This window comes from Temnothorax americanus, unplaced genomic scaffold, assembly GCF_048541705.1.
Source record: "Temnothorax americanus isolate GAGA-0224 unplaced genomic scaffold, ASM4854170v1 Scaffold5, whole genome shotgun sequence".
Lineage (NCBI taxonomy): Eukaryota > Metazoa > Arthropoda > Insecta > Hymenoptera > Formicidae > Temnothorax > Temnothorax americanus.
In genome coordinates, this window is record NW_027509657.1 from 4,873,163 (window position 1) to 4,895,210 (window position 22,048).

A 22,048-nucleotide genomic window follows, 5' to 3' on the forward strand; every position below is an offset into this window, starting at 1 on the left:
CGATTCGAAACTGTAAACCTGAAAGATGGATTGTTTGATCCAATCTACCTCCACCTTTCAGATTTGAAGTTTCGGGTCAGACACCCTGTTTATGCATACACAAGGTTAAATATAAGACGAAAAATGTCTATATGGATTTCGCCGTTGCTGTGATGGAAGCGATCGGCTGGAGAAATTCATGGTCGGGTATTTTCCGAAGTAGCGACTGAAACTTCGTCGCCTGCGCCCGAGGCTGCAATATCGATAAGGGCTTACCTTGCCGACCCCGGTGAGCTCCTTTACGCCTATCCTCCTGAGAAGGGCGGGTGGTGCAGGAGGTGGTGACTTGAGAAGCAGCGCGGCGTATCCATTGGGAAAAATGGGCAATTCGTCTGGTCCGATGTTTTCGTCGCCGGAACGTCGTCTCCGATGCGGGCTCGACGACAGATTCAGTTTCTGTGCTGCCCTGCGACACAAAAATGTCCGTAATTTAATATTGCTATTCTGTGGTATATATTTTAAACACAAAACTATTTTCTGAGAATAATGTAATTAAATAATTATATCGTTTCTTGATTTCTCATTCTGCGGTGCAAATAAAATATATTATATTATTAATATTATTATATGCACGCGCGTCTCTGCGACGTGGAATGTATCAAAAGCGTCAAACAATCGAGCATCCTCAGCAGTCAGTTTGCTTTCATTTTTACTTTCTCAGGCGATGCCTCGGCAGACACGGCGACCGTACCTGCGGAAGGGTCGCCGTATTCCGGAAGGTATGTGTCTCGAGGGTGACTGGGTGACATACTCCGCGGGGCGGGGTTGGTAATCAGCGAAGGTAATGTGCCGGAACCTCCGGTCGTGCGGGGTACACCGAGGTAGCCCGCGTTTAAAGGGGTGCACCGGGAACGAGAGTGCTCGCTGGTGCCCGACGTCGGCGTCAGTTTTGGCGGTGGGAAGGGAAGTTACGCAGGGTGGTTGCCCTAACTTCTCTCCACCCCTCGTGGGCCTCGTTAACCCACGCTCTGTGAAATTGGAAATACCAGCGACCTCTCGTGCATTCGTTCGCCCCCGAGGTCGACTCAACAGACGGACGCCTCCCCCCCCCCTCCTCGCATTCCCGCGCTCTGCGGTAGGCGCCTCCGTCGGATTGTGGAGTGTCATAAAAAATGGAAAGTATGGGGGAGACGCGACGAACCGTCGGATGGTTATCGCCGCGAGATGCAGTCGCTTTGCTCCCGCGCCGGCCGCATCGCGTCCGTTCATCAAGTGAATCACGTCGTTCGCTGCTCTTTCGCTTCCGCTCGAACAGGTGCGAACGAACGACGCGTGAAACGACTTACGAGGATTGCGACGTGTGTCGGCCGACGATTTCTTTAACAGATTTCGGAAAGTTGATCTTGGCGAGAAAAAGAGAGACCGGATGACTTTATCACGCCATTCGGAACCAATCCCTTGAAGCACAGTGAAATAATAGGGTAATTTTGGGACAGACGACCATAGTTTTTGAAATTGATAGCTACGGTAAAAAACGTGTTTTATCCTTCGCTAAAGTAGCGGTTCTCAAAGTTTCTAAGTTGAGTAATACTTTTTATAGGAGGCTAAGAAATAATGTAACTAGGCTTTTTTATAATAAGTTAAAAACAAAGTATGTGTGTGTGTAACCAATAAATATTTATATTTTATATAACTAGTAAATATCAAATACACACATACACATCGATATCTGCAGTTGAAAATTTTTTTTTATTCTCTCTCTTGTTTCCTCTCTCGCTCTCTCAGCATTAAATTACAAATCATAAATAATAAAAGAATTAATCCTCTAATAAAGTAGAACTGGGAATAATTTTTGCGAATGGACAAAATGCAAAGCCACGCGCGAAAAAAGAACGCCTCAAAGTTAATTATAAAACCAGTTAAAAATTGTCAATCCTGTCTCGGATAGCCAGAATACGCACGCAGCGCGAGCAAACCGTGTAAAACCTTTAAGGCAATTATAGTACCCGGCAAATATCGCGCAAAAGCTTTCGGATGTTTTTTATTTGAGTCCAACGATGCCGAATTTGCGTAACGCGTGCGTACGGCTCGTCGCAGCCGCGTAACATCCATCGACAAGCGGAATGTTTTGCCGGCCCGTTCAAAAGGATTGTTTTCGCGCACTATCAACGCTGTTGCGCGCAATAAATGGCAGCGACAGAGGGAAAAAAGCGGCTGCAGGAGATCCACGAGGTCGCGGCTCGTCGTGCCGTTTGAACGAACACGGACTGCCTGCGAGGCTGACGCGTAGTATTACGTTGTACGGAATTTTATGTACTTTTTCTACATCGGGCGAATGTAGCCTCGCGGAACTCGGGGTTTTATGCTTGGTTAATTATTTACTATCCTTTCTCGGAGAGGCTGAGAAGAGGCGGGAAAAACGGGAGGGTTTATGGAGCAAACTTTGACAAACGAATTATCTACGTCCGAACTTTCGGCCACTTTTAGAGAGCACTCCGCGTTTTTTTAACGATGAGAAAAATGCAGGTGTCTTCCGATTCCTCTTTTTTTCAGCCATGTAACGACATTAGCCATACGCCAAAAAGATAATCGCATCAATGCGCATCTTGCATTTCTTCGTCGCAAATACGTTCTGGTTTGTTTTAAACCTTGTGGAATAAAACCGCACCAGCAAAACAATATCAAATATTACTGCGCGTTCTTTATGTGATGTAGAGTGCGATAATAAAACATGACTGATCCCGGCGAGATATTTCTGTAATTAACGCAGACACAATTAAGCAGCCTGTCTCATTAGTGGCTTGAGAGCTTCCAACGAGAGTAAGCTCTTTCTCAACATTACGCAATAATAAAAATTCACCGCAGAGGAGAGTTGATAATAAGCGCAAGAAAAAACAGCTGAAAATTTAATAACATTGCATTTAAAGCGTTTGTATTATCACATTGATAAACATTTAGGAAATATATGGTATTTGGCAGTATAATCTCGTAGAAGAAAAAAATTTATTTTTTATACAACATGTATATTGTTCTAACGTATTTAAAAATAAAATTTAGAATAATATTTGAAAGTTATATATATATATATATATATATATATAGTTGATTAAACATTTAAATAAATTAAAGGTGTAATGAAAATTACGTTTAACTATACTTTTAACTACTGATTAATTACTTCGCGATAATATGAGATATTTTAGAGTAAAAGTAGAAAAGCAATTATATATATCATTCATTTAATGAATGCAAAAATTAATTTTTTATAAATCCGTGTCAATTTTAAAGTCAGATTATTTTCATGTGTCATTATTACTATACACAAGCAAAATGAAAATGTTACGGTATTTTATCGCGAGGTGGCAGTCGTAAGATTACGAAGCAAGCGGAAAGCCCATTCTGAAAGTAATGTATCTTCTATACTTCGCAATATGTGCCTAAGGAAAATCCAAAATAGAACGTGAACAAATGTGGTAGACGCAGGTGCGTGTCACAAAGGCGCAATCTATTTCATCAATCAGGAGGAACAGATGCGTACTGGGTCTCATACATGTATTCAAAACCTCCAATGAAATATCGCCGAAATCCCCATATTTACCGTTGTCATTGGCATTTAATATCTTAAAAGCGAGGCACAAAATGCCGATATGAATGGAATATTAAACTGCGCACATAAAAATATAATGACTTTGCATCGATTTCCATAGTTCATATTGTAAATCTATTGTGTTACTCGTGTGGGATGTATTTTACACTCCATTGTTATATCTCAATTTTCATTATTCTCTTTGAGAATTTACAATTAAATAAAAATTGATAATATTTTTCAGATGGAGAGATAAACGCAAAAAATCTGTTCTAATTGTGAAACAATTCGTGCTAAATGTAATCATGTGTATAATAATATATATGATAAGTTCAGTAATATTATTAGAATATATTATATTAGAATTTATAGTAATTGTATTATCAAATTGTTTATATATATAAAAATTTATTTTCTTTATTATATTCAGTTTTTAGTTAAATTGACATTTTGTTATTTAGTTATTCTTTTGGCTACTGATGATTATTGCAAAAAATATCATTCTTTTATAATTATAGAGTCTTGATTTATTGTATACTCTAATAGATGATGAATTAGATTATAAGTAAGATATTTATATAATATTTATTTTTTATATATAAAGTAAAATTAAATTTACCAAATTCCAGATGCAATAACCAAAAATGCTATTCTATGTATAATTATACGCGAAGGATGTCTCCTACACTCCTTTACTTTTTTTTAAATTCTGTCTGTCGAATACAATTTTTTAGATTAAGTAGTACAGCGAATTTAATTCAATTTATAGGTAGTTAAAAGCAATTAACCAATAAAAAATTTTTATTTAATTTTTAGTTAATTTCCAGGACTGAGGTGTATTTTAGATTCCGCACGACTAATGAAAGATTAAGGAATAAGTTTCGAAGGAGTACAAACGTTAACGACATTTCGGAATACTACATGAAAAGATTTTATTTTTATTATTTTAGACCACTATTTCGTCCAATTGTGCGGTGGTATCTATATTTCCGCTTTATAAAGGTCATTTTTATTTGTTCGGCTGTATTTGAAATGCTTTTCGCGAAATGACTAATTTTAGCCATATTGATTGATTTTCCCAGCGGAGATTTCGATGTATTAAAACATTCGTCATTCGGCTGTGGGCAACGCGTTTCACGGTTTGTCGCGCCGCACGTCGAGCGATCATAAATTTTTTTGCAACGCGCGCCTTTACAGTAATAAAAGTATCATATACTATATAGAGCCGACAAGGGGAGGAGGGGGAGTGACCCGCGGGGTTCGTTCGTAATTCGCGTGGAAATTACACGCTTAATTCGCGATGTTATTTACGAGCGAACGGACACTCTCGAGCGTCGACCACCCTCGGGGGACCGGCCAGGGGAGGGCGAGGTACGCCCGCCCTTCTTGGCAATCCGCCACGTATCTCGGCTTCATCAAGGAAATTATGGCGCGAATCGCTCTAAACGTCCGGCCCCGTTAGTAAGGTCGCATATTTCGCGCCTGCGACACGGTTCGATATCAGCGCGGCGCGTGAATTAAAAACTTTTGACGAGCCGCACGTGACGAGGTTTTACGAGCCCGTAGCAGGGAAAACGAACAGGTCGGCCGCGAGGAATTTTGTAGGTGGCGGATTAATTAAACAGCGCAAGACCGGCGCACACCACAATCGACCTTTCTGCCTGGCAAGACCACGAATAAACTCGAGGGTAAACACCAACAGCGGTGATAATAGCAAGACCGCTAAACAAACGTGCCTATCATACGCCGTGGTATTGCTGTTTACGAACAATCGCCGTGGAAAACTATCCGTGCGGATGTATCCGAGAGATCGCTTTTTATCGGAAATAAAATAGAACGTTAGTAGCGTTTAATCTTTCTCTTATTCGTGCACTCGTCAATATAAAACGTTACATAACAACTTACAGATCATTTTATATTTCCATGATTTCAATGTTCATGAATCTGTCTTTTGCAGATGCAAGCTCTTCGAGGATGAAACGATATAAAATATCTGTAAAATTTGCTTCTCCAATTGAGATCGTAAATTTTACACTTTAGTCATCTGCAATTGAAGATTATACTGCTGCTATACCGATAGGCATAGCTTTATCAATGATATCTTGACCCGTCTCTCGCAAGAGGGTACGAAAGGGTTTTGATAGCCACCAATGACGTTGAAAGTTATAAGATTCACCGAGCCACGACAAATTATTTGTCGAGACTGGCGGCAAATGAAATTTCTTCCGGACGGATTAAATTTGCATCCTCATTATGCTTTTCCTGCCTGCAGAAAGTTACAAAGCTCCCCGTCGTTCTGTAAACACCTTAATGGACGGCCGGTGAAAAATCTCTAACACTTTTATATCCGCGGAACGTTCCACGAAGAAAGTCCTTTTTTCCCCCCGAGTATTGTACGCGAGAGTATCGACACAGCGCGTGCCTAACGTTATCACGCGCGTTGCACTCCATGGTATCTCATAGCGGGGGGGATAATTGTAGTTTAAATTTGGCTCTCCCCTACCCGTTGCAACCGATATCAGTAATCGCATTATTACGTGAATCCGGCTCCCGACCTATTACTAGTGAAGTATTATCGCTCGAAAAGTTAAGCCTCTTACGCTGGCTCTACGATCTATAAATTTTACATTGCTCTCGCTTCAAACGCGCTCGGCTTTTGGACGAGTCTTCCTATGGCAATCCACAGAATGGCAAAATAATATACTCGAACACCGTGCGATTTAGAATTCTGGACTGAAACTAAATATATACATGAGGCAGAACGGTATTTTTGTCAGAGATTTAAAATGACGGGTAATAACAGAGTTACAGAAAAATCCTTTATGCTCAAGCCTAAAAAAAAGCACGAGAGAGAGAGAGAGAGAGAGAGAGAGAGAGAGAGAGAGAGAAATTGAGATAAAAATCCATTTTACGTATTTTATACGTTATATGAGAAATTTTATTGTTTACTACATTATACAAACATTGGAATACCTGTTGATTAATTTTTCCTTTAAAATACATATCTGAAAAAGATCATCGTTCATTCGACAACATCTCTTTTCTGCCCTTCGATCACCCCTAAAATTCGCTCTTCGCGGCTGTGCTCCATATCACTCTCGATGCGACAAATGTTTGAATAATTCCTCTCGGCGCACACACTTGAGAGAGTGAGGATAAGAACACGAGCCACAAGCTATATGTGTAACCACTCTATAAATTACGTAACAGCCCGTTCTCGTCTCTTTTTACTTCGCACCCGTGCCCGAAGTGCGCGACGCGGTGGCTCGGCAAACTCGCCAATCCCGTTCGCACCGCCGCGCCGCGGTCGCGTCCTCCTTTCCTCCACCTCCTCCTGTCTTCACCATCGCTCTATCCCGTTCCACCAGGACTCCGTCACGCGCACCTTTCTCTGTTCGGTTGCCCGGAAACGGAAAAGAAAACACCGGCCGGGATCCCGCCGGGATAGATGGAGAGCACATTCGAGAGGATCGGACGTCGCGCCGCTCTCTCCGGGGTTCTCCTCCAGATAAATCGCGTCGCTCCCACGTCGAAACGACAAATTCCGCCCGTGCTCCTACCCTCCTGATTGAATTGCCATAATCGATCCGTGAAAAATCCCGACCGCGTATTCAACAGCCTCTCGCATTACTTCCATCCTCCCAGTGTTTTTCTTAGCCCGGGCTTCTCTTCTACTCTCGCCTCATCCCGGCGAGATAATCAAGAGTGCATTTGCTTTAATCCTTATCAACCCGTCTCTATACCTTCCGCTACGTACTTCTCGCTCCGCTCGTCCGACTCGTCTATTTTTCGAGATTTGAATCGACAATCTTGCATTCCCCATTTTTCAACAGATAAAATCTTGTTTATTATTAATAATCTCGAGATGATTTCGATCCGAGTCTTATTGTTACTTTCATTATTCTATTAATACATGTGATAATCCTGGTTATATTCTTGTTTTGACACAACGCGTGTTTTATTCACAAATAATTTATTCATTATCTTTCAAAATGTGTTAATTCTTATAAGCAGTTTCTTATGATTTCCCCATTCTAATATGCTATCGCAACGAGTAAAATGTGACTGGCTGCCACATTTACCAGTTGTTTGATTCTATATTCCGAGAAGTGTGTACTCGTAAACGAGAATTTATACTCGTATAAAAAGAGCCATCAACAATAACTCGCGACGTACTTCGTTCTTGGATAAGCAAATTTCCGCGCGTTTCCTCCCGGGAAAGACTTGACGAGTCGATTTTTTTTACCAAGCACGTGCAGCAGTAATTCCGCTGTAGGCGTTTCGTGAAAGTATCGCGCCCACGAGAGAGGCTCGTTTAACTTACATTGGCGTACGTGCACAACTCTCGCATCGTAAATCATACGAAGCATCGTGAAGATCGGAGCAGCAGGCTTTTGAATGTTATGATCGCGCGCTAGGGGGTGGAAGGAAGCTCAGATGTCTCAGCTGGTCGATGCTGCAAAACTCTGATTGAATTGCCCCCGTTGTTTGTGTGTGTAACGAACCGGCTGTCGTAGGCAATAGTCTGCTGCAACGCGTAAGGTTCGACGTCGGGAAACCGTATTGCGAAAGAGATACCGAGAAAAATTGTGAGGAAAAGAAGAATAACATAAGAAAAAAAACGTGGGAAATCGTTAATGTGAAAAAACATTATTTATGTACCTGATAAAAATAAAGCGACTCATAATGATGACAGCTGTTATGGCAGATCCAAATTTCTGTGATGATCGGAATAAAACGTGTGGAAAGAATTTTTTATCATCAGACATCATGAACGTTGTTTGCTTTAAGATGCATTAACGGTAGAATTTCACGCGAAAGAACGGTCGGATTGTTCCTAAAGCTTCACGGGGCTCTCGAAGATCGGTACTGAAATTCAGGAACGCCCTGTGAACCCTCGTTTCAAGCCCTACACCCTCGTCTGCCTCGTCGCTGTCGAATCTCGTGAGGCGCCGTGCCGATCGCGGTGGAAAAAAAATATGAAAAAAAAGAAAAGAAAAGAAAAGCGCCCATTGCTCGTCTCGGTAGTTTCCGTAAGAGCTGTCGATATAATTTCCTTTCTACATGAACGGTTGCGGGAGAAAACATTTCGCCCCCGAGGCATCAGGAATGCATCCCTGTGATCCACGAAGGGATGCGGCTTTCGTTACTTTGCGGAAGGGTGGAATTCCTGACGTTTTTGACGAAACATCCGATGTCATGAGGAAGACGAGAGTGCGCAAGCGGCGAAGTAAATTCGTCCGCAATCGCGCATGAATAATATTTATCTTGCGACAAGCATTACTTGCTCTCTGTATTCTTGCACTTCTATGCATTCATGGGTACGATGTATTACTTTGCGTCGGTTCTTTCTCTCCTTCTCTCTATTCGTTTGTAGACGATAGACTTTTTCAGGCGAGATATACGCACATGCAAAGAAATCGATATTGATTTCAGATTACGGGGTCTTTGTAACTGAAATATCAATGCACAAATGGCTTTCAAGTTTTTTACGAAAATATTATTATTGCGATGTTAATTTGGACGTACGCATACTTCTTGTCCGTCAACAAGACACGAGGAGAAATGACCTATGCAATTCTGCGTGCAGCATAATGGAGGTAGCTGCTGACGCGTATTACGCAGAACATGATGAGAAGCTATACACTAAATGCGGTTGTCTGGTTCTCATCTCGCGTTGTGTGTGTGTGTGTGTGTGTGTGTGAACGTTATACTATATTAAACAAATAAAACTGAGATTCGGACTGATACATTTGGCGCCTGCTAGTAGACTCAAGATTCACATATTCATCAACCATGGAAAATTTACAAACGCGAGAGATAAAAATGAAAAATAACATATATTATCACGAAAGTGAGCATAAAAATAATTCTACACAGTGTAGATTTTGTTTTTTATTTTTTATTTTTGCACGAGATTTTTCCATTCTCCAGTTTAAAAATATACTATCAGCGTTTCATTTAATAAACGTATCACACACACATTCGCTGTCGTGTAATATATCTAAATGGCAGACATAAAATATTCGCAGCGGTTAGAAAAGAAGGGAGGACGCAGTAGGTAGGAAGAGAAGAATGGTTTAAATATAGGAATCCCATGGCGATCGTGAAATACGATTATTGCCTATTGTGCCGAATCGCGGCGACCCGGTTGACGAGCGATCGGTTCATTTCATGGCACGTTACACGCGTAATTTTTGGAATATTGCCCTGATTTATCGACGTATTAACGAGAAAGGCCAAAGAACGCTCGCTTCTACCGACGACAAGACGATCTTCATCGTCGATGGATTCGCGAGAACGAGAGCGAACCCTCTCAACGAACGGCCATAAATATTCAGGAAGGCGCCAACAAGGAGCACAGACCCTCGAAAAAGCGCGTGATCCGCGGCCGTGCGAGGAATCGTGGAAATCTGATTTGTGTTACGGGAAAGTTTGATTGCCGATGGAATCGGTCGGGGGTCTGCGAGTTTCTTTTCACAGCGCTTCGAATTTCTCCAACTGGGAATCCTTTTCAAAATTACGTTGTTAGGAAAGTAATAACTCGCATTAATTATAGAGTTAAGAGTTGCCTAACGAACTAATACTAATATAAGCCATAAATAGAGATTAAATTATAAGTACTAAATAATGAAAGATATCTCAAGGTTAAAATATGAAGCAAAATTAGTGAAATACGAAACCGAAAGATTCCATATAAACTTACTTCAATTAATTGCACTCTTTATAGATTGAAAACAATTTAATAATTTTGATAATTTCCTATTCTAATACCATTGCTAGTGTAAAACGCTTGATGAGTTCTGGCGAATTCCTTTCAACGTTAAAAGTTCACGCGGCTAAGAGCCAAAGATTAAGAACGCATGGCGTCTTGCAGGCATCGGAAGGATGCTTTGCGAGTCACAGCGAGCACGTAAATACTCGCAATGTTCGGATGCAAGTTCCTCACGAGCGTGGGAAGTTCGCAAAAGTTCCCCGATGCACAGAAATTTGCACGCTCGCACGTCTATACGTCTACGGTGCAGAGGTATAGATACGAGAATCTACGACAATCTACTAGCTCTTCTGCGGCATTTACTATATATTTGGAATCGGAACGAAGGGCCCTTTCTACAGGCGTCATTTTCCTCTCCGGCATTTAGCAAATTTCGCCGTTTTCTCGTGGAATCTTGACGAAATCGCGTACCGCCAGATTCCACGTTGATCGAATATTGGATCGGAACAAAATTATGTTCTCACGCCGTATTGCGTAATGCGAGAAGATTTATATTCCAAATAATGGATTCCGCGATACCTCTTGCTCGGGGTGGGAGGAATAGAAAGTTACAACTATAGATTCGCCGCAATAGACGTTCCACCTTCGAAAACCAGAATGTTTATTCTAACATAATTCTTTTAGTATCTGAATAAAACCCGGACGATGGCGACCATTTCTCATCGCTCGGGTGGGAGTTAAAAAAAAAAGAGTTAAAAATACGTGTCGCATAAATTCGTTAGCTCGCTCGCAGACCTGGTAGTGGTCTTGCGGTATTTATCCGTTTTTTCATATTTATCACGCCCGTGCCGCAAAAATAGCCGTAATGGGTTATAGGGAACGCTGTTAGTTCTGACAACTTGGATTTGACTGGATCTCCGCACACCTATATCTCCGATATCACGAAGTGTGGGGAGTAAATCGACGCCCCAGTGCATCGTGCAAGTAAACCTATATAATATGAAAAAATGTTTTCGATATGGAATATACAGCAGGACTAAAATCATACGCCGCCGTGTTTTCGCTGGTCTTTTTAATGCGGCTTGTTCGCGACGCGACTGCAAGTGTATGACGTATTGCGCGGCCAAAAATTGCGGAGCTGCTGCATAGATTCTACCCGCGGGTGCAATGACATTTTTACGAGTGCCCCACTGTCCAATGAAAAAGCGATTGTCTGCTATTCTTTCTCCGGCTCTGCCACCTTTCTTGGCCGTTTCCCGCCACGCGCCATTTGTCGCGCACGTCGAACCATTATTGACGCAATATCGAGTAACTTTCATTTGCGCGAGCGCTCGCTACGACGCTCGCTAGCGGTTGTCGGTCCTCTTCAAAGCGGGCGGCAGTCACGTGTCGGTGGGAACGAATAAATTTTCGATAAACCGACGTCGACGGGCGACGATCGCTCCGATTTCGCTCTACCGAAATGGCGCGGCGGCGGCGGCGCGTATCGAGTTCCCGTCGTCGAAATAACTCTGAAATATGCCACGTGTGTGACAGGAACACGTCTGAGCAACGGATAATACAAAGTAATCCTTGCCTAATGCCACGAATGCGCTCACTCACAACAAAACTGATGATGTGTACGAACGTTATCAAAGTTATAATGTTTCTTTTTATAAAAAAAAAACAAGTTTATCACCGAAAAATAAAAACAGAAAATTTACGAATGCGCGATGTCGAATATTAATCTATGTTGAATATATTATAATATTTTTAAAATTTAGAATAATTGAAAAATCGTTTATAATTAATATTTTTGCTTTAAATCTTACATTATAGACGGATAAACCGGAAGGTAAATAGAATTTAATATTAATACTTCGCTTATCGAGCCACCTTCTGCTTGAACTTGCTTATTAATTCTCTCGATCGTCGTAAAAGCAGCTTTTGCTTTTATCCCTAGCCACTGCTTTCTTCCCGGGATGGAAGTTTCTAACTCGATTCATCCAAAATCCCATTCATGCGGCACACGGGCGGATTGTAATCCGGATAAGAAAAGGTTATCAGCCGGTATCGGTTCCGAGGACGATAACTCACGCCGAGGAAGGACGAAATCTCGTTCCCATCGTTCCGGTAGCCCTCGCGCCCGGGTTCCCTCGGGAGCAGCGGGTTTGTAACATTTTGACAGTTCGAGGGTGTTTCGTCCCGGGAGATGCAGCTTCTGGTCTCGTAAGCGTTAACAAGTGGCAAAGAGAAAGCGTAAGAGAAAACGGGCGAGAGAAAGAGAGCAGACGAGTAGAGCTCGTAGATCAACGCGAGCGACGAGCGGCTCGAAATATCGAGGGTCGGAGACTGGTTAGCATAATGTCAGCCCGGAGCGACGGCGAAAAAACGGCGGGCGACGGATGGGTGAGGGCGGAAGTGGTGGAAGCGGGGATGGAATTTCTTAAAAATGTCAGACAGAGCCCTGATGCACCTTCGGGGAGCCGCTAGTCGCGCCGCTTTGCGCATCTCGCCATAAAATTTCGGGTTATCGGCAGTTCGGGATAAAGCGGGAGCAGGCACGGAAAACGACGTAGACGAAAAAATATTCCCCGAAGGCGCGAGCGAGTTACGACGAGAACTGGAAGTATTATTGAACGACGGGCGCGACGCAATTTATACGCGCTGCGCAATTTTCCTTTATCCACAAACCTCGGACATGCGTTTTTCATCGCACGAAAGAATGTTTCGATGAAAAATAGCATTCTAAATCGTCGTACGAAACATTCAACGCGTTTGATAAAAGTTTCAATGATTGATATACGTGTGGATATCGCTGTTAAAAATACGCGCGATTTACAGTCTACGTGCGAATTGTGTGAATTTAGTAATTTAGGTTTCGCACAATTTAATTTTCGATTGTCCGAGCAACGTGGAATTGTTACACGATATATACGACGGGTATTATAAAATCACTTCTTTCCAAGCAAAAATTTCTCACGAAAAACGTTATTAGCTTTTTGCTGGATCAACTACTACTTTTTCTCGTCGCCAAGTACGTCCAGAGAAAAACTTTGAAGTAAAAAGATAAAGCTTATATATATATATATTCGTTATTTTTTAACGCGGCCAGTACCTACAGACAAAATGCGCTTCTGATTGTCACTTCGGCTTTGTGGCACCGCCATGTGACGGAAGATTTTCTATGATTTTCAACGATCGTGCTCTTTGTCCGCCGTAGTCTGTATTACAAATATAACTCGAGAATAATGTATTCAACCTGTGTGCATCTATATCTCGTGGTAATAGCTGCGCAGATGCAGCAATAGCCGGAACCCGCGGCGTTCGGTTATTCCTTCTATCTCGCTCTTCACAACCAATTTCTCGTAACCGTCCCTTCCTTTCTTTCTCTTTTACACCTTCTGTACTTTATATCTCCCCGGCCGGGAGACTCGATAAAAATGTCAAGACACGAGTCTCGTGACCGTCATTTTTTTCACGATGAGGAAAAGTGGTACACGCGCGTCGGGCTCGCCATCTCGCGCATCGGGCGCTTTATAGCTCCCCATATCGTCGCGCCATTATTGGACGCACGCGAAATATGTATTTATCCATAAAAGATGTCGGAAGACTTACGTGCGCGGGGTATATAACGGGATGTATCTCGCCGATAATCTTAACCGGCGCCACGCCATTTGCGAGCAGGCGGACAAACGCGATGTTAAATTTCATTCGCGAGACCAAGGCGGCTAAGTTCAGCGAAATGGTCCAGCGAGAATGCATTATACAAGATGTCCTATAGCTACAGGATATGTCGCGTAAAACAGCATTTCCGCATTCGCGCCGCAAGCGCACGTATTTCGCTTTTCCTCGAATGCACTCTGTGAAATATGCTATCATCCAATGCGCGAAAGGACCATTCGCGTCGGATTCGATCTCGATGAACGTTGTACTCTCGTCAAATACAGCTTACTGAGATCAATTTTCTGGAAGGACGCGATTTTCTCTTCTTCACCAAAAAAAGCAGGAGGAAAAAAAAAGAAAAGAAGGCGATATCCTGTTATCCGCGCGTCGCACGCAGCCTCAAATCCGCTCTTCTATACGCGGAGAATATGTCGTCTTTGAAAATGTTTCTCTCCTGCTCGCGACGATTTTTCCGGCTACCTCCGAGGCTCGAGACGGACATCGCCGATAATGCGCCTCTTCTACCCGACGTACATCCCTCTCTTCGCATCGACTATCTCTAGCCGACGTTCGGGTTCCTCACGCAATTATCCGCCGAGAGGCTCGTTCTATCCCTTGAGAGCTAGTCGACCGGACGGATCGCACTGGGTAGCTACTCTACTTGACCGTTGCAACGATGAAGACGATATACGACGCTGCCGTGAGCCGCAGTGGTACAGACGTTGTTGCGGTCAGCCGCATCGGCTTCTGAGTAGTTGCAGCCAGATGGGGGCTGACAGGTACTTAACTCGCTCTCGGACGGACAGCGGAACCGGTAGCGAAAGGAAGCTTATCCTTTAACAATAAGTGATTTGCGCCGCGCAAGAAAAGCTCGGCCTTATCGTCGCTCGTTGATCATTTTTTTTTTTAATTTGAAACGTAAAACTAAGCTCATAGGTGTAATTCAATGAATCATAAAGGACCACATAAATATCGATGTTTCAATGATTTTAAGCAATAACAAAATATATCGCTGAATTCCTTTTAGAAAATACGTGTATATTTATGGGCGTAAATATCAATAGAATTTTATTGGACGTATTTCATTTAAATATTAATATTAATTTAACGCATAAACGTTAATATTAATTAAATATACATATTAGATGTAATTATTGTGAGGAAAAAAAAGGATAATTACTATTATAAATATAATTTAATAGATGAATAAAAAATTACTGTTTACAACGGTCCTTAAATATATCTATATTACAGATCGGTAATGATAATAATGGCTAAATAAAGCAAAATAAGAAAGTCGATTTTACGGCTAAAGGAATAATCGCGCGAAAGTTCCTTAATCTATTTTCATTTTGGAATTTTTCTCAACAGCATAGTACATAGGATGAAGTGTATCGTATGTAACTCCAAGGGCTCTTTTATTTCTGCTTGTTTATAGCAGTCTATCCCTAGTTCTTAGAAACGTAACTAAAGATAGATGTCTTCAGAGAACCGTAAATACCGTTTCTTACTTTATTCTCTCTTATTTCCACAAATCAAAACTCAACCAAGTAAAATCAACACCAGATGAAACTTAGAGAAAAACTCAAGGAAATTCGAGGAAACTGGTTAAACATAAACTGAAAAACGATTAATATGAAGACTAACAATAAGAGAGTGAACGTGCGCAGTTTTGTTTTTGCTTTCCTCATTTCTGCTTTCTTTATCTTCAGATCTTATCATAATCACGATAATTTGCAACGATTTCCACGAAAATTGCAAGTTTCGTTAGATTAAACGAGGCACGTCAGCGGAGTCTTAGCGTCACTCGAGATTTGAGCGTATCGAAAGTATCGAGCGACCGTCGCGAATATTACGATCGCTACCGTCTACCGCATACGCGATCTTAATTTGCAAACTATTCCCATAATGTCGTACGTGACGATAACCGGGCATAGTTACGCGAGCACGTACACATGCACACACGGGCACGCCGTTAACCACCGTCGGGCCTCGTACGATCGGCAACGTCGAGTCTTCTGGACACGCAACGTCTGCGTGCCGGTGTAGGAAACTATGCGACTTCAAAAGCCACCCCCGATCCCCCCGAGCCATCCGCTGCTACCGCACCCGCCGGCGTTAATATATATACGGGTAGTGCCTGACAGGTGCCTCCTCGCCGGACGGAGCTTTGGGTTACGTTGACACTAAGTTCGCAGTTTACAACCGCGCTGCCGCGAGCGATCGATCGCGGCCGTATCGCCTGCGGATCTAAAAACCCACGCAGACCACAGAAAAATCATCTCGCGCACAATTCGCGCAGAACTGCAAGCTCAACATGCAATTTCGCACCACGGCCGATTGGAAAATGTTAATGCTTGGTGTAACACGGAAAAGTGATGGCACGTTGACTTTTAATTAACGTAAAAACATAAATAAATCTTCCTCTGATTATTATAGCATGAGATATAGATTACTTATCTCCTCCATAAAATAATTCCTCCATAAATAAAATAATTATTCAATAAATCAGATTTGTCCGATAATAATAGACTCGAATCAGGAGCTGGGTTGTTACAGACAAGCTAAATCTTTGCAAGACTTTCCAAGAGCCGCGACTCCGAGACTATTCGAGGATCTTAAACTATTGGAATGCTCGATTGCAGTTGCGTATATCTGTATAGCGCGGAGCAATAACCAAATCGTGGCGAAGAGGGGACGAATTATGGTGTAAGAACAGTCTCGCGTCAGTCTGCGTGTAACATTTCCGACGTGGTAAGCAATCCGCGCTGTGAGTACACAACTCCGACTCGGTGCAAGTTTCCGACTTTCCCCCCTTTCCTCTGCTGCCCTCCTCCCGCCTCTCGCATCTATCTCTAATCCCTCGTCACTCAAGCAATATTAAGCCAAGTTTTCAAGAGTCCTACGCGAGTACACGCGCCACAATTCTAGTGCGCATAGAATCGCGTTTGAACACAAAGCAACGGTGGAATTAAGTTTTGGTACAATAGAGAATATACAGGCACTCTACCCCAATCGCGATACCCCAACACGAAAGCAGCTTTCAGACAAGATTTAAATCCCAGATTTTTCGCTTAGCTCGGCCGCTTAGCAAACGTGGCTTTACGATTATATTGAATGCAATAAATCACCTCGTATTTAAATATGACATCTTCAGAAATCTCATAATATTTGTCACACAACCGCCCTGAAAATATTCTATCCTATCTTTGATATATAAAAAAATAAAAAGTAAATTTGAAGCATATACTTTTCTTGATAATAAAATTAGTTAAAATTTAAGTTCAAACCTAAAATTTATAAATGCGCTTTCAATAAATAAAATATTCTTTTAAAACGCACAAATGTAAGAAAGCTGTGCATCTGGAACTACATTTTGTTCTTCCACAGAACTCAGCATTATAACGGTAACTTTTGCTTCACGCCGTATAAAATTGCAGCGATGACGCCCGTTGCAACTTCGCCCGAATAGAGTCCCGACTTTTCGTGAAGCTCCTATTTCTGCCGCCTCATTCGCCGACAATCCCTCATCCCTGGACCAATATGCAGTCTGTGGAGGAGGAAGTTTGCGGCCAAATATTCGCCAAGTTTCGATGAGCCTTACGTGGCCCGCCCTCATCACACCCCTCTCCCGTTCGCCGGACTTACAACGAGCAACAAAGGATCGCTTCTCGCTTGTTGCTCCATAATCCTTCCAAAGAAAACGAGCAATGCCCGACGTAAGAGGATCCCATTCACTCCATCTTTTTCTTTCCTTTCCGCCTCTTACGTCAGTAATTAACTCGCGAGCTAAATCATACGAATTGTCTTGTCCTATTTCACGGAGAAATCAGAAACTTGCACGAGAATTCCCACGGGAATTTAGACGGAACGGTGTCTCGTCATGTATAGTGACGTTGCGATTTTTTTTCTTAGATACGGAAAATTTATCTGGGTGAACATTATTGAAATATTGCCTTCTTGTTGTTCTAAGTTCCTTATTGAAATAACTAATTGCAAATGAAGTATTATAATTACAGTTTAAGAGAATAAAAAAGACAGATTAAATCTATCAATAAGGTATAAACATGCTATTTAAGGTATTCCTTTCATGACACCAAAGTCTTAACAATTAATTGATTTTTTGGTACGAGAAAATTAAAATGCATATCTTTACGCCAGAAAAAAATTAAACCACATTACCGAACATATAAAGAAAAATTATGACTTTAAAAATTAGATATTTTATATGTGACGTTATCGAAAAAGTCTATTTTCCACATTTCAATGTAATAATTTGTTTATCAAATATGTTAAAATATTAAATATTAACTGCGCTACATATTCGCTAAACTCTACACTTTCGATAGTGCCGATAAAAATACTGAGTCACCGAATATTTAAACAAAATATTTATGTTAAAAGTTGACTTGAAATGTGGTTTATAGATGAATATTTTAATGGCGACTTTCAAGGAATTATTTGGCAACGCTACAAGCTGTGCGCTCATGTCACACTTCAGTTCATCACGTACGGTTTATTATCAACTTTTATTTTCACAAATTGTCCCTTATTTTTGTCTACATTACTCCTCACTTTATGTTTCTTATCACTCATTATTATTATATAAAATCTCTCTTTGATAAAAAAGAAAATGTCACAATGTTCTTTGATTAATGAACGTGACACTTACATTGACACTTTTGTTATCAACTTCACATTTTACACGCGGCGCCTTGAAAAGCGCAGCGTTGCCATATTGTTCTGACAGTAAAATTTGCCGAAAAATGAAAAATTTCTAAATACACATAATATTTTCACTTTTTTCTTATAATTAAACATAATAATCAATTATAACTTGATTTTATATAAGTTTAATGCAATATACAAGAGTTTGCTGAGGCCCTGCTTAAGCGCCTACAAAATACGCTCCTCCGTGAAAGGAATACCTTAAATGCAGAATAGATTGAAGAATAATTGTATGTGCGTGAATCTCATAAAAATGTATAACGTTGTATCGTTTCACTAATATCCGCTGTCAACTCTAAAAAAAAAATCGCTCGCGAACAAAGAAGGATTTATTATGTCACTTATTACGACATTTATCAAAGTGCTTTCTGTTTTAACGTTTAACTTTCGTGATTATTTATTTTGTACGGCGAAATCGCGAGATTAAAGAGAGTGCAGTAAAAAGAAGACTGAAACGCGTATCTTCTCTTTTGTGAAAATAGTCAGGACACGTACGAGCCGCTCGTAGTTTATTTTTAATCGAAGTGTTTCGAAGCGCTCGCCGGTAACGACAAGTCATGCTCCAAAGAGCAACGGCGTGCCTCATTTGTAAAGAAAAAAGGACATTATTTGTCACTACGTCATTGCTGCATGTCGGATAAAAAAAATGACAAGGCGCTTCGCTGAGGCGAACGTTAATTAATGAACTATGGGCTCCGCCGATAATACTCACGTCTTGCTTTCAGCGAGCTATCGAACGCATTCGCGAGCATTACATGCGCAATTTTTCTAAAACCAGAATCCACGGAGCCACTGTACGCGCGTAAGCGTTACTTAAACGAAAAGTGTGCATGTGAAATATCATACCTAATTAGAATCATAATTAGAATTGTAACAAAATAAAAAAAGTATCGTAAAAAAATGTAAAAATAATTTATATAAAAATTCATAAGTCTATGAGCTTCGGTTTTAAACCTGGTGAGATTTTTGTTGGCACTTAATCAAACTTTTACTGTCAAAAGTTCGTCTCAAGAATCCATGAAACATTCATTGGGAGTTTCAGTCGCCTCGAAGATCAAAGGTTCATCATAGATCGCTCCGCACGTGACGATAGTAAATTCCCCACAATTAAAATATCTTCGAAGGCGCCGTGCATAACTCGCCGACTCCTCATCTCTCTTACCGCGTGTTTTAAATCATGCACTGCGTGACGGAGATCTTTCGCGGACCTCAAATTAAAATTATTTACCGACACCTTGCCCATTAAGGGCCCATAATTCATTTCTCAAAGGAATACGTACCGAAAATAGTAAAACCGCTCTCGTGTCTCCCACGCTAATCGCGACGAAAGCATGTTAGTCGTTGCAAGCACCGACTGACGTTGTCACATGTGAGTTAATTGCCTGACCAAAAAATAACCTGTGTGCGATCTGTTATCGTCGTAGAAACGCGTGTTGATTAATGCGAGCACATATGTTTCTTTAAAGTTAGCACAATTAAACGAAAGCTACAAAACGTCATCCACTTATTTATGATCTGCTGTGTGAACTGGAATTTTGGCTTCTGATTCGCAAAGTGCAAAATTTATGTAATTGGTGTTAAATTATTATATTGCTAAATGTTGTTAAATTGTTTTATTATTAAATTTGAGTATTAAACAAGTAAGAAAATGTATAAGATGTAAACTGAGAAGTTAAATTTAAGACAGAGCACGAACGAAATGAAATACTCTCTTTTGAAAGACATTTTTTCGCCGAGCAACGTAAAAGTCGTAAAGTCAAATCGGATCCTCGGAGCCACATCATTTATATGAAACAAAATGGGACTGCGATATTTTTTTTTACGGCGTGAAGAAGGGGAACAAATGTCGCTTCGCCCGACATCCGGGTCGAAATCGCCAGAGAGAAGAAGAAAGATATCTTCCCGCGCATATTTCTGAAAGTGTCAAGGCGACGCGTCATCCTGGAGGTCATGTCAGTCTTGCGGCTGATGCCGCACGGCCATCCCTAGAGACAACCCGGGATATTCTGGAGCGGGAGCGCGCGTGCCTGATGTACGTTCCGACTGTTCTCGTCACTATATGAATGTATATCTATACGTGTGTACATCGTCATGTCTCACCACGTGCACGCGCGTCCACACAGAAGAGTGTCGCACGTCCGGAAACGTCTGAACGTCTGAACGCCGTCGACTGTATGATGGATGCGTCGGGTTTGACGTAATGTAATAGGTACAGACACCTCAGGGAGTGCGCTCGCGTCCCTCTCTTTGCCTCTTTGTTTTAATACACACCGCGAAACGCGCATGTATACGTGCAAGTGGGCCTCGTTTCGCCGGAGGAGACATCGCCACCGCGATTTAGGGGAAGATACCGTCGATTCCGGAGCCGGTTCTTCGCAAAGTGTATACCTCGGAGCATCCGCCGGGGCCTCGAAACCGGTTATAAAACAGCGATGTGGCGCGACGGGGGAGAGAGGGCTGCCTCGTGCAATTTGTTTATGACATATATCTGAGAATATATATACTGATTTTTTTATGTGGACAAGTTTTATGTACGCAAACCGTGACAAACTGTGAGCTGTTGAGCTAAAGGTGGATTAATTATTCGCACGGTAGAAACATTTTTGCGAACTTAATGCTGACACGTTGGTATTAAATATTATATTCATGTTATTCGGGATAAACACGCGCGATATATAAAAATGCCGTACGTGAAAATTTACCGTTTATATCTGTAGTTAAATGACAGAATCCCAGATGTTGGTTGTATGCAGAACTGCTTTATCGATTTGTCCTCATAGTTATATCCGACAAATCGACAATACTTTTATACAATTCTGCCGACTTGACTACATCTCGACCTACTCGCGCGTGTTGGTATAATTCAGACTATAGACACTGCTCAAGTAGATGTCAGTGACGCAAAACGCTTGGCTTCTATCCACGCGATTATAATTCTTATGGCATTGTGCGTCTCATTTCCCATGTCTTTTTATGTTCTCGTAATATTTCTTCACATTTTCATGTTGACAGTCGTTTCGTTTCGTTCGCTTCACGTGTGCAATACAAATTTACGTTCTTCACTGAATAATCAGCGAAGTATCGCTGTCACAATCAATATCTGGTAAATTACATCTGTCGCGTTTGTATTTTTGCCTTAACGTACAACTTAAGTCACTTTAATTCTCGCGTCACGTCACGTTGAATAGGACGTAACTAAAAAATAATTTTAAGAAAAACAAAATTCAAGTTTTTTTTATTTTCCGAGATTTGTGGTGATATATTTAACCGATTAAAATTTTCCAACTTTCCGTTTAACGCCATCTTCTAGGCAAACTCATCGCTGTCATATCTTCCCGTGATACGGTGCACGCAATCTGGGAATGCGCTTAGCCGCAAATCACTCGAGTTGTGAA

The 22,048-nt window shown here is 41.5% G+C and overlaps 2 protein-coding genes across 7 annotated transcripts in view; one reads left to right on the forward strand and one right to left on the reverse strand.

The window, feature by feature from the left end:
• LOC143904062 (uncharacterized) overlaps positions 1 to 22,048 on the forward strand; it is a 404,129-nt gene that overhangs the window by 204,717 nt on the left and 177,364 nt on the right. The gene's annotated exons all lie outside the window — the stretch shown is intronic.
• The window catches only part of LOC143904053 (uncharacterized), a 325,508-nt gene that overhangs the window by 106,936 nt on the left and 196,524 nt on the right, over positions 1 to 22,048 (reverse strand). For all 4 annotated transcript variants that reach the window (XR_013258841.1, XM_077418274.1, XM_077418273.1 and 1 more), the window contains exon 7: positions 256 to 445. Coding sequence is in view for 3 of the 4 variants with exons in the window: in XM_077418274.1 (XP_077274400.1) it covers positions 256 to 445 (190 nt within the window). In the remaining variant the exon portion in view is untranslated. The remainder of the gene's footprint in view (positions 1 to 255; positions 446 to 22,048) is intronic.